This window comes from Narcine bancroftii, chromosome 4 (assembly GCF_036971445.1).
Source record: "Narcine bancroftii isolate sNarBan1 chromosome 4, sNarBan1.hap1, whole genome shotgun sequence".
Taxonomy (NCBI): domain Eukaryota; kingdom Metazoa; phylum Chordata; class Chondrichthyes; order Torpediniformes; family Narcinidae; genus Narcine; species Narcine bancroftii.
This window is the reverse complement of record NC_091472.1, coordinates 174,664,816-174,677,987: the sequence shown is the minus strand read 5'-3', so window position 1 is coordinate 174,677,987 and position 13,172 is coordinate 174,664,816. Positions and strand designations below refer to the sequence as shown.

Sequence of the window (13,172 nt, the reverse complement as noted above, 5' to 3'; positions counted from 1 at the left end):
GCCCCATGTTGATCCCCATACTGATCCCACTTCCCCACTCTTTCCCCACAGCCCTGTATTAGTCCCCTCACTGATCCCACAGCCCTATATCAGTCCCTACACTCATCCCACTGCCCTGCTCTCTTCCCACAGCCCCATGTTGGTCCCCACACTGATCCCACTGTCCCTCTCTCTGCCCACAACCCTATGTCGGTCCCCACACTGATCCCACTGCCCCGCTCTCTGCCCACGCCCTGTGTAGGTCCCCACACTGATCCCACTTCCCCACACTCTCCCCACAGCCCTGTATTAGTCCCCACACTGATCCCACAGCCCTGCTCTCTGCCCACAGCCCCTCATTGGTCCCCACACTGATCCCACTGTCCCTTCTCTCTGCCCACAACCCTGTGTTGGTCCCCACACTGATCCCACTTCCCCACTCTCTGCCCACAGCCCTGTGTCAGTCCCCACACTGATCCCACTGCCCCGCTCTCTGCCCACAGGCCTGTGTCAGTCCCCACACTGATCCCTACTTAAAAATAAAACGTTTACAGGTACTCTACAGTATCCCATAAAGTTTTACTAAGCATGTAATAGTGATCGCACAATGTCCACATCGCATAATGCCCAGTTTCACATAACATATTGTGGATGTGAAGTGTGTGTGTGTGTGATATGTTATCTCTACATCAATAAAGAGAAATATTAGAAGTGTTAATGTGAAAAGTAATATTTTAAAATTTGAAAATTTGGTAATTTCAGGTTGGGAATCTTTAATTTGTGCAATGCCACAAGAATTGTTGTTTAGAATCTAAATGAAAGATTTAAACAATGGTACAAATACCTGAACAATGCTGATAGACAGCCAGGTGGAATAGGGATAATGAGGAAACCACAGGCAGGTGGAGGAGAAACACAAATTCATCGACTGAGAGAAATAAAAATACAGATTATTTAAATGAAGGGAGATGGTTTAATGCTGTTAGAACATAGAAATCTACAGCACAGTAAAAAAATACCTTTGGTGCAGAGTGTTGTTCTAAAATATCCTTCTCTAACAACTTCCTAGAATTTCCCAACTGCATAACCTTCCACTTATCTGCTCCAAGTAAGTATCTATCTAATAGGCACTTAAAAGATCCTATTGTACCTGCCTCCACTACCATTGTCGACAGTGATTTTCATACACCCACCAGCTGCTTTGTGAAAAGAACTTAGCTCTTGTATCCCTCCTGTCCTTAATCCCAAGCACCTTAAAACTATGCCCCTTTTTTGTTAGCCATTTCAGCCCTGGGAAAAAGCCTCTGGCAATTCACACGATCATTTCTTCCCTTAATTTCATACACCTTTATCAGGTCACCCCTCATCCTCCATTGCTCCAAGGAGAAAAGACCAAGTTCACTCAATCTCAGACATGCTTCAAATCCAGACAGCAGTCTTGTAAATCTCCTTTGCACTTTTTCAATAGCATCTACATCCTTCCTGTAATGAGGCGACCAGAACTAAACACAGCGGTTCCCATGTATTGCTCAGTGAGATCTTGGTGTTCCCTTAGAAGAAACAAAGTTATACAAGAGGTACAGTGTATAATTTGGAAGGCAGTGGTATTGGCTGAATTGCAGGATGTAATTGGTAGTGCAAAGGTAGTGAAGTCTTGTTCTGAATGTGCAAGGCAAGAGTGAGACTGCACCCTGGAGAATTGTTGTTTTCACTCCTTTATATAAAAGGACATAAATGGTGTGAAGGTCATTAAATTGAGGAAGGATTCTGCAGATTAGGCCTATGCTCTCAATATAGAAAGTGGGATGACGATATAGATAGAGAAGGTCTGGGGGGGAGGGGGGGTGTGGGGGACGTGGTTGTGTACTTGTCTGACCAAAGGGCAGAGACTTCAGATTAGTCATTCAGAGATGCTTCAGGATTCTTTAGCCCTGGGAAGTTTTGGAGGCAGTATAGTAAAGTATATTTGAGATCGAAATAGATTTGTAGTTCAAGGGGATTGAAAGACAGGAGAGATGCAATGTTCAAGCCAAGATCAGATTATGGAATGGTGGAGCAGGCCCAAAGGGATTTGTTTATTCCTTAGACTTTAAAAACCTTGCTAGACCACTGAAATGATCCTCCTCAACCTGTACTGTTGCCTTTACCATCCATGCCCACTCCAGAATCCCCTAGCTCTTGCACTCCATCAGCCATATAGCACAGATTGCCTTTGCCTTCAATACCTCTTCCCTATCCCCTCTCTCTGGGTCCCGGTCACAGCAGATATTTTGCATATCCCTGTGACTGATGTCGATGAATCAGCCAATAATATTGCCTGTAAACTGTGCCCCTTTTGAAATTAACAGAGCCCTTGAGTCTGAGGAGCTGCTATGTGGGAGCAAGGAGAAGTCGTCCTGGATGCTGAGCTCACTTGGGGACACACTATTTGAAAATGATGTGACGTGAGCTCTCCAGAGCAGCTTCAAAACTTTTCCAGAGGTTTGGGGCTGACCTCTAACTTATTGCTTCAGGTAGTGAGTGACATTTATTTGAAATGGGGATCCCTCAAAATGGGCAACAGCTGTCAACGTGCACGTTAGATGTTAAATTGTTCCTCTGATAAATACTGAAGAAGCCTTGTATATGAAACCATTCTCCCAAATGAATGTCTTGAAATGTTTGATATCTTTTCAAGTTACTGCTGATTCTCCATGTAATACTGGTTGAACTGACTGTTCCTCCCTGAACTAAAGCATCAGCCCTGCTGGTACCAAGTGATTAAATGATATGGCTCTGAATCTTACAGGTTGGTTTATATAAGACGATTCCCACCCGACTACTGTCTCGTGCATGGGGCCGGCTCAATCAGGTGGAGCTCCCCATCTGGATGCGGAAGCCAGTCTATAATTTGTACATATGGACTTTTGGAGTCAACATGAAGGAAGCAGCGGTAGAAGATCTGCAACACTATCGAAACCTCAGTGAATTCTTCCGCAGAAAGCTAAAGCCACAGGCGCGTCCTGTTTGTGACTCTCATTGTGTGGTGAGTTGTGTTTATTGGTGCTCAATTTTGTTCTCTACAATAATGATATTTGAAAAAACATCAAATAGTTCCTAGCCTTTCTCTCTCTCTTTTCCTCCCTTTTCTCTTTCCTTCCCCCTCTTTTGCTCTCTCCTTCCTTCTCCCTCCCTCTTTCTCCCTCCCTCCTCTTTCTCCCCTCCTTTCCCTCCTTTCCCTCCCTCCTCTTTCCCTCCCTCCCCTTTCCCTCCCTCCCCTTTCCCTCCCTCCCCTTTCCCTCCCTCTCTTTCCTTGCCCCACCCCACCCCCTCTTTCCCCATTCCCCCTTTCTTTCCCCACTCCCCCTCTCTTCCCCCACTCCTCCTCTCTTCCCCCACTCCCCCTCTCTTCCCCCACTCCCCCTCTCTTCCCCCACTCCCCCTCTCTTCCCCCACTCCCCCTCTCTTCCCCCACTCCCCCTCTCTTCCCCCACTCCCCCTCTCTTCCCCCACTCCCCCTCTCTTCCCCCACTCCCCCTCTCTTCCCCCACTCCCCCTCTCTTCCCCCACTCCCCCTCTCTTCCCCCACTCCCCCTCTCTTTCCCCACTCCCCCTTTCTTTCCCACTCCCCCTCTCCCCACCCCCTCTTTCTTCCCCCCACCACTCCCCCACCACCACAGTGTTATCAAACCCTCTGCATGGTCCCATCAACCCCTGGGGTTGATATCAACCACTTTGGAGCCCCTTAATCTAGGTCTTGCACCCGCCTTCACAATGTTCTTGATAGCTGACCCTTTTGTACAATGTAGTCACTGACATGAAGAAACCTGCTGAAGCATAAAATATACATAATGAGGAGTAAAGAAGGCTGAAGAAGTTCTTCAGTAAACAAGAAATTAGGGGAATCAATGGGACAGCTCCTACAGCAATTTCAGATGTACGGGATCATGGCGTTATATTGTGGTAACTGCGTGCAGTGACATTAGATGCAGCCCTGGGCATCCTCTGCATCAAGTTTGTCCTTGAATTCACCGATAGGTCCTTAATGTGAGTGCTTGTGCTTTGTCCCCTACAATTGGGCAGATTAACATTTAAGCTTGGAGTATTGCGACTGTTTCTTTACTTTCAGTTGTGCTACTCGCCATTGGATTGCATGCTGATGGTCCCTCTCCTCACTGCTGTTTCCTAGATCAGTCCTGCTGATGGAAAAATCTTGCACTTTGGGAGAGTGAAGAACTGTGAGGTGGAGCAAGTGAAGGGCGTGACTTACTCATTGGAGACCTTCCTGGGCCCCCAGACCTGGTCGGAGAACCTGGCGATTAGCATCAGTAAGTTCACTTCTCATATTAGCTTGCACATCTTCTCGGACATCAAAAATTTGAATTGATTTTCATGAAGCACTCACCTGACTTGTCAATAGAGCTCATAGTGTAACTACCGAGAATTGTATCCTCAGAATCCTTTGTGAGGCACAAATATTAGTCAACTTGTCCCTGAATTGAAACTGAATGTCGAAACCAGAAAGTGAGAAGGCATTGTTTTCACAGGAGTTCCAGAGGATTGTGCATGTGACTGTATTGGGCTACAATTGAAAATCACAGGTCCTTTTTTTTTTAAAGAAAGAATTAATTTCTGTGCTTTATCTCTGACTATAATTACCTGGGCAGTGGGTCTCCACCAGTGACAACACACACAGTAAGGGTGTGTGGCAAAAATGGGAACATTTTTGCATGCTAAAATATAGTATCTGTTTAGAGTTGAGCGGCACAGTTGGCATAAGACCTTTACAGTGCCAGCGTTCGGGACCGGACGCTGTCTGTCAGCAGTTTGTACATTCTCTCTGTGTCTGCATGGGTTTTCTTGGGGGCTCTGGTTCCCTTCCACCGTTCAAAAACGTACCGGGAGGTGTAGATTAATGGGGTGCAAATTGGACGGCACCGGCTCGTGGGCTGAAATGGCCTGTTACTGTGCTGTATGTCTAAAATTAAATTTAAAAAATACTTTCTAAGCTAGGCTTCTGCAAGTTCTGTTTTACAGTGACTCCTACACAGACCCACTGCTTTGGCAGTGAGGGTGGGAAGGACAAGAGGTCAAGTATGTGCACCCTTCCAAAAATCCCAGCTTTAATACTAGTTGAAAAGTTCTAAGGCCCTTACAACCAAGCTTGAGAGAAATGTCTGCAAAGGATGTTTCAGGAGGATGACTATCTTAAGTCTAAGGCAGCCATTCTTAATGTGGGTCATTCACCCTCCACTCTCCCCAGCCCCCCTCAAGGGCCACAGCACATTGGGGAGGGGGGGGGTCATGGACTGAAATCATAAAACATTTTTTTTTAATGTACTTTGTAGGAGAGAAGTACAGAAGAAACCAACTAAACTTGACTGCTTTACAGGGAAGTGGGCCCATAAATATTGAGTAGAGACCCAAGGGGGCATGGCCAATAATAGATTTGAGAGTGGGTGATCTAAGGAGATGACAGTGAAGGGAGTTCCAGTGCTCTCCCACTACTGGTGTAGTTGAAAATAGCCAAACAGCTTTGGTGTTTATCAATGACCGTGAGTTTGATCTTTCCGTTATTGAGTCAGAGGAAGTTAAAACTTAATCAAAGGCTCAGTGATGGTACAGCAATGATTAAGAGTGCGTGAGTTGTGAAGTTCTCAGTCGCCACCTATGGAAGTTGGCCCATGACTGTTTCTTTGTTTCTGAGAGATAGCAGAAGGATGATCAAGAAGAGGAATAAAAGGTGGGCCCAGTGCTTAACCTGTAAAGTGCTGAGTTCTAGCGCATTTAGGATTGTGCTTAAGAATATCCCTCAAGGTTGCTCTGCAAATTGATAGGGTTGTTAAGGAGGCATACAGTGGACTGAGTTCAAGAGCCGCGAGGTAATGTTACAGCTTGATAAAGCTCTGGTTAAGACCACACTTCAAGTGTTGTTTGTAGTGTAGTCACCTCATTACAGGAAGGATTTGGAAACTTCAGAGAGGAAACAGGAAATTTACCAGGATATTGTCTGAATTGGAGAACATGTCTTTTGAAGAAAGGTTGATTGAGCTGGGACTTTTCTCTTTAGCATCAGAGGATGAGAGGCAACTTAATAAAGGTGCACAAGATTGAAAGGCATAGATACAGTGGACAGCCAGCACTTTTTTCCCCAAAGCAGCAGTGGCCAATACCAGAGGACGTTTGTTTGAGTTGAGTGGAGGAAAGTTTGGGGAGATGTTAAGTTTTTTTTACACTAAGAGTGGTGAGTGATTTGGAATGCATTGCTAGGGTTGATGGTGGAGGCTGGTACAATAAGGACATTCAAAAGACTGTTAGATAGGCACGTGGATGTAAAACAAATAGAGGGACATGGGTTGTGAGGGAGGGAAGGGTTTTATTGATGCTGGAACAGGTTTATATAGTCTGTCGCAACATCGTGGGCCAAAGGACCTGTACTGTTCTATGTTCGATTGCAAGTAAAATACAAAGTCAGCTTACTTCATCCAAACTACAATCTAAAAGCATCCTCAAAATGGGCGGAACTTTACTGCACAATTGCTAGTTTAGCCTGCTGGTTGAAGTTCTGGTGAGTCCATGCCAGCTGTTTAGTGTAAAGTCCAAAATACAATGGTGACTAATGGAATCATGTTTTAAGCCACTGTCTGTTGCATGATTTTTTGATATCCTGCAGATAACACAGAGACAACTTTCCAGGAGCACTTAGTTACAAAAGAAGGCAATGATCTCTATCACTGTGTAATTTACTTGGCTCCTGGAGATTATCACTGCTTTCATTCACCAACTGATTGGCGAGTCTCTCACAGACGCCATTTTCCAGGTAAGAATGTGATTGTTCACTTGGGTTTTACTCTATGATTTAATTAGTTTTGTTAAAAGTAACCAAAAATTTGCTGTACAACCCTTAAATTCTTTTCCTTTTACCAAGTTTACCTCATAGCCGCAATTGACTATTCGCTTCCCTGAATTACACCAATCCGTTTTTTATCAAATTGCTGATGTGGACTTTTACCCCCTCCATAAATCTTCGTCCGCGAAGCCAAGCCAAAGAAGAACTGAAAAATAGTATTAATAATGTACAGGACAACAAGTATAAAATTCAGACATGAAAAATAACTCCAAACAAAAAAAAACATCTGGAAGCATTGAATTAAGTTGAAATTAAATGGACTGGAGATGCTTGGCAGGTTAATTTAATTTAGAGATAATTTAGATGGGCCTTCTGGCCCATTAGCCTGCATGACCCTATTACACGTGTCATACTAAACTACTAACCCTGTACATCTTTGGAATGGGGGAAGAAAAGAGCACCCGGAGGAAACCCATGCAGTCAGAGGAGAATGAACCAACTTCTTACAGATTCGAACCCAGTTTGCTGGTGCTGTGATTGTGTGGCACTAACTGTCTCTCAGTATCCGTGGAGAAGCAATTAACAGTCTGACCTGGAAAATACTTGTAAAATCTGGGCACTGGTGTCTAAATGGGGAGAGAAGTTTCCTGAGCTGGCCAGACAAATTTGGAGTTGATGTTTCAGGTTAGATGTGAAAGGATATCAGCTGGAAATGCTGGCTCCCTTTCTCTCCACAGCTCTTTCCAGGTGAGGTAGTTTAATCCTTTAATTAAGGTTAGATAATGGAGTCAACTAGGGTTGCACTGGTTGCACGATGTGGGAAATCTGGGACATAGAACCATAATTGTTATATGGTTATATAGCTGTTGGACGGTCTGCCAAGAATTTCCAGTTTTCTGGCCTTTTCTTTTAATTTCAAGCATCCAATGTATTTTGCTTTCTCAGGAAAGTTAGAGTGTGCCAAGGGTATGGCAGCCTTGTGGTTGAGTCACCGGACTAGCATCTACTGGGTGGATATTGACCGTGAATCCACCCCTAGCAGCAGAACAATTTAAATTAATTAAGTATAATTAATACAATTAATGACAATTTATTACAAACTTGAGTGTGGAAACTTGCACCAAGTTTTATTTCCTTCAAGAAAGAAGTGTGCCTTTATATCCCAGTGTGACTGGTATAATCATCTGTGATCTTATTAAATGGTGGAACAGCCTTGACAGACCAAATGGCTGCTGCTCCTATTTCTTATCTTTGTGACTCATAGTAATAGGTTTGCACTAAATTCCAAGGGAAGAGAGTCAGTTCAGCTTCGAGTCACTGTGTGTGGAAATAGGTCCTTTGGCCAAAATATCCTAACCATACTAATCTCATACGTCTGCATATGGCCCGTGTCCCTCAACCCATCCTATGTATGTATCAGTCCAAATGTTTCTTAACCATTACCATAGTTCTTGCCTCAAGCACTTCCTCTGACTTCCCATACCATACACCCACCACCCTCAGTGTAACATTAAAAGTGGTTACCCCTCGGGCTCCTGTTAAATCTCCACCCCCCCCCCCCCCCCCAACTTAAACCTGTCTTCTGGTTACCGAGTCCCCATCTCTCGGAAGACTCTATACGTTCACTCGACCTATTCCTCTCCTGATCTTGTGCACCTCTATGAAATCACACCTGATCCTCCTGTGCTACAAGGTATAAACCTCTACCTATCACTCAGACCACAAGTCCTTGCAACATCCTCATAAATCTTCTCTGCACTCTCCAGCATGACAACATCTTTTCTATAGCACAGTGACAGAAACAGAACAGTACACCAAATGGGGCCTCACCAACATCTTATACAACTGCAACGTGACCTCCCAATGCCTATACTCAATAAACTGATGGCCAATGCACCAAAAGCCCTTTTTACCACACTATCTACCTGTAACATCACCTATATGTACCTGTACTCCTATATCTTTCTACTGAGAGCACTCCCCATCCATGTTGGACCTCTGAAAATGCAACACCTCCGATTTCTCTATCAAATTCCGTAAACCATTCCTCTACCCACTTCTACACCTGATTAAGGTCCTGCTGCAATCTCTGACAACTGTTTTCATTATCTATAATACCAGATACTTTAATGTAACAAACTTGCTGATCGTGTCAACTCGTTTACATCTGAGTTATTAATACAGTCGACAAGCGGCAATGGGCCCCGCACTGAACAGTGAGGCACATAAGTCCAAAAAAGCAACCTTCCACCATCTCCCTCTGCTCTCTACCATAATTTTCTATCCATTCTGCTATCTCACCTTGGATCCCATATGATCTAACCTTCCAGAGCAGCCAACCATGTGGTACCTTGTCAAATGTCTTGTCTTCATCAGCTTTCTTGGTCACATTTTCAAATAAAACTCAGGTTTGTATGACCAGACCTCTCACTTCCAAATGCATGTACATCTTCTCCCTCACAATACTTTCTTTTAATTTACCAATCACAGATGTTGGGCTTACTGGCCTGTAGTTCCCAGGCTTTACCCTACAGTCTTTCTTGAATAGAGACACATTTGACACCCTCTGGCATCTCACCTGTATTTAATGTTGACTCAGCCAGGCACCTGCTATTTCCTCTTTGACTTCCTAGTGTCCTTGGATTTATCTGATTAGGCCCAGGAGATTTGTCTACCTTCAGGACCTCCTCAACAGCAATACTGACTGTTCTCAAGACACGGTCATTGACATCCCCAAGTTCCCCAGTCCTCGTGTTTTTCTCCTCAGTAAAAAAGAGGAGTAAATGCGCCACTTAATGTCTTTTCAGGCAACTTCCAACAGCCTATACGTTCGTCATCCACAGTCCCATAAGGTTATAATAGAGTTCAGAAATCCTGATTGGAGAACAGGTTATTGCGTACATCCGGTTATGTTCACTACAACTTCCTGCTTTGTATGCAAAGGCTTATGTGGGTACTGTACTTTCTATCTATCGTGGCTCCCAAACCCAGCAAAGCCAGTGCTGGTGATAGCAGCAAGAAGCAAAGGAGAAGTATCGATTTGGAAGTGAATATTAAAAAACACAAAGGTGGAAAAACAGTGAATGACATTGCTCGTGATTTAGGCATGTCGCACTCGACCATCATGACGATCCTCAACAACAAAGATTAAATTCTCTAAGCTGTTAAAAGATCGCCTCCACTGAAAGCTACAAGGCAAATGAAACTGCAAGAAGGACCTATATCAGATATGGAGAAATTGCTAATGTCGTGGATTGAGGACCACACACAAAAGCGAGTCCCTCTCAGCACTTTGACGATCACTGCTAAGACTTGAAGCTTGTTCCAGATGCTTAAAGAAAAAGCAGGACCAGACTACGATATTGAGTTCCATGCTAGCTCTGGGTGGTTCAGGCACTTCAAACAACATTTTTCGCTGCGTGATGTGAAAGTGAATGAGTCTGTGAGTGCTGATGTGAAGGCAGCAGAAGAATTTGTTGAAACCTTAGGTAAACTAATTGTAGAGGGAGGTTATTTTTCCCAGCAAATTTTTATATGGACAAAACCTCCTTATTCTGGAAGTGAATGCCTGAAAGGACCTTCATCCATAAGGAGGCCAAGTTAATGCCAGGGGTTAAGGCTTTTAAAGATAGAGTGATAGTGTTGTTTGGAGGCAATGTTGCTTTCTACAAATTAAAGCCAGGGCTTTCAAGAATATTAACAAGCACACCTTACTGGTTTATAACAGGAGCAATAAAAAGTCCTGGATGACACAAATGCTGTTTCAGGATGCCCTTCTCGATTGCTATGCCAGTGAAATGGAGAAGTGCTGCTTGGAAGAAGTCATACCTTTCAAGATTTTGCTAATTGTAGACAATGCTCCAGCCAATGGACCAAGGGGTTATTGCAGCATTCAAGGCCTACTCTCTGAGGAGGACCTTTGCTCAGGCTGTTGCTGCAATTGATGACACTGGCAAGACACTGATACAGTCCTGGAAGGAGTACGACATTTTCCATTGGATAAAAAGCTTTGCTTGGGCCTGGGATGATGTGACCAAAGAGAGCATGAATGGCATATGGAAAAAAATACTGAAGTAGTATGTGCATGACTTTAAGGGATTTGAAAATGATGATGAGATTGCAAGGATTAATAGAGCTGTTCTTGACATGGTAAACAACAACATGAACTGAGACATAGATGATGAGAACATTGAAGAACTCCTAGAGGTGGTTCCTGAGGAACTAACAAATGAAGAGTTGCTGGAGCTAGAGCAAGAGCAAATGGCTGGAAGAGACGGGGAAAAGGAAACTGCAGAAGGAGAAGGCAAGTGCAGAAGAGGTTCACCGTTATGGTGTTTGCCAAATTCTTTGCAGATCTTAACAGCTTGCTGAAGAGTGCTGAAAAGATGGACCCAAACACTAAATGCTTTTCATTGATAGAAAGGAATGCCCATGCAGTGTTTGCTGCCTATAAAGACATTTATGAAAGAAAAAGCAAACGAGGCAAACAACACTGGACATGCCTGAAGAAGCCAACACCATCCCAAGAAGAGCCTCAGCCAGGTCCTTCAGGCATTACAGAGCAATAGCTCATCAATAGGGCGGCACAGATGGCGTAGTGGTTAGCGCAAAACCTTTACAGCGGCAGTGATCGGGACTGGACTGGGTTCAAGCTGTACGCTGTGTGCAAGGAGTTTGTATGTTCTCCCCATATCTGTGGGTTTTCTCCAGGGGCTCCAGTTTCCTCCCATCATTCAAAAAATGTATAGGGGGTGTAGAAGGTGTAAATTGGACGGCATGGACTCATGGGCCAAAATGGCCTGTTAATGTACTGCAAGTCAAAAAAGGTTATTCCAGACCATCCAGTTTAATGGTGAGCACCCCAAAAGATGAGTTCAGTCGCATCCTGGTCGAATTTCCATCCATCCTCAGGCCGCAGTTTGTTTCCACTATGCCACGGCGTGGGATGCAACACCACATCCTGACTCAAGGCTTCCCCCGGATAAAATGCAAGTGGTCAAAGAGGAATTTTCTCGGATCCAAGAGTTCGGCAAAGTCCACAGGTTCGACAGTCCGTGGGTGTCTCCACTTCACGTGGTCCCTAAGTCCTCAGGTGGGAGATTACCGCCACCTAAATGACTCCACCATGCCCGAGCACTACCCAGTCCCACATATAAAAGATTTCACAGCCAACCTGAATGGTGCAAAAGTTTTCTCAAAGGTCGATCTTGTGCGTAGCTATCAACAGATCCCCATCCCCCAGACAACATTGGTAAGACAGCTATCATCACCCCATTCAGACTCTTTGAATTCCTCCGCATGCCGTTTGGCCTCTAGAATGCCATGCAAACCTTCCAGTGCCTGATGGACGCGGTGGGTAGAGACTTGGATTTTGTGTTCATATACCTGGATAACATACTTATCGCAAGCAAGGACCATGAAGAGTACAAAGATCATCTCCACAGACTCCACACTCACCTGTCTGACTTCAGCCTCAAGGTCAACTTGGCAAAGTTCCAGATCGGGAAACAATTCCTGGGCCACAATATCACCACAAATGGGGCAGCAACACCAATGGAAAAAGTCGTAGCCATATGCCAGTTCATCTGTCCTAACACCCTCAAAGGCCTCCAGGAATTCACCGGGATGGTTAATTTCTACAACCGCTTCATCCCAGGGGCAATATACATCATGCGACCACTGTTCATCACAATGTTGGACAAATGCAAGATCCTAGCTTGGACAGAGGAGGCCGACGTGGCTTTCACTGCAACTAAGAATGCCCTGGCCAATGCCACCTTGCTGGTACACCCCAGATCAGATGTGCCCAAAGCCCTCACTGTTGATGAATCAGCCACAGCCATCGGGGGCGTCTTTGAACAGTTCGTTGATGGTCAGTGGAGGCCATTGGCCTTTCTCAGCTGCTATCTACGTTTCTCGGTGCTTAAATACAGCGTGTCTGACAGGGAACTCCTGACACTCTACTTTGCCATTAGACATTTGCGCTATTTCCTGGAGGGAAGGCCATTCACAGTTTTTAACGAACACAAGCCCCTCACGCATGCCTTCTCTATGGTCAAGGATCCCTGGTCAGCACTCCAACAATGCCACCGATCACACATTTCGGAGTTCACCACCGCCATCTGGCACCTCTCCGGTAAAGTCAACGTTGTGGCTGACACCCTCTCTCGACCCACCATCCAAACCTTGTCCCCCGGCTGGACTATTCCCAGCTGGCGCAAGCCCAAAAAGAGGACGTGGAAACGCAGGCTTTCCGCATGGCTATCATTGGCCTCTGCTTCAAATACATCATCTTGCCAGGTAGCTATGACATACTGCAGTGCGATGTTTCCTTTGGCTCTCTGTGCCTGGTCGTACCACAGCA

The 13,172-nt window shown here is 44.9% G+C and overlaps 1 protein-coding gene across 9 annotated transcripts in view; it reads left to right on the top strand.

The window, feature by feature from the left end:
- The window catches only part of pisd (phosphatidylserine decarboxylase), a 165,917-nt gene that overhangs the window by 128,998 nt on the left and 23,747 nt on the right, over positions 1-13,172 (top strand). For all 9 annotated transcript variants that reach the window (XR_011356215.1, XM_069933106.1, XM_069933108.1 and 6 more), the window contains 3 exons: positions 2,768-3,004; positions 4,148-4,286; positions 6,632-6,778. Coding sequence is in view for 8 of the 9 variants with exons in the window: in XM_069933106.1 (XP_069789207.1) it covers positions 2,768-3,004; positions 4,148-4,286; positions 6,632-6,778 (523 nt within the window). In the remaining variant the exon portion in view is untranslated. The remainder of the gene's footprint in view (positions 1-2,767; positions 3,005-4,147; positions 4,287-6,631; positions 6,779-13,172) is intronic.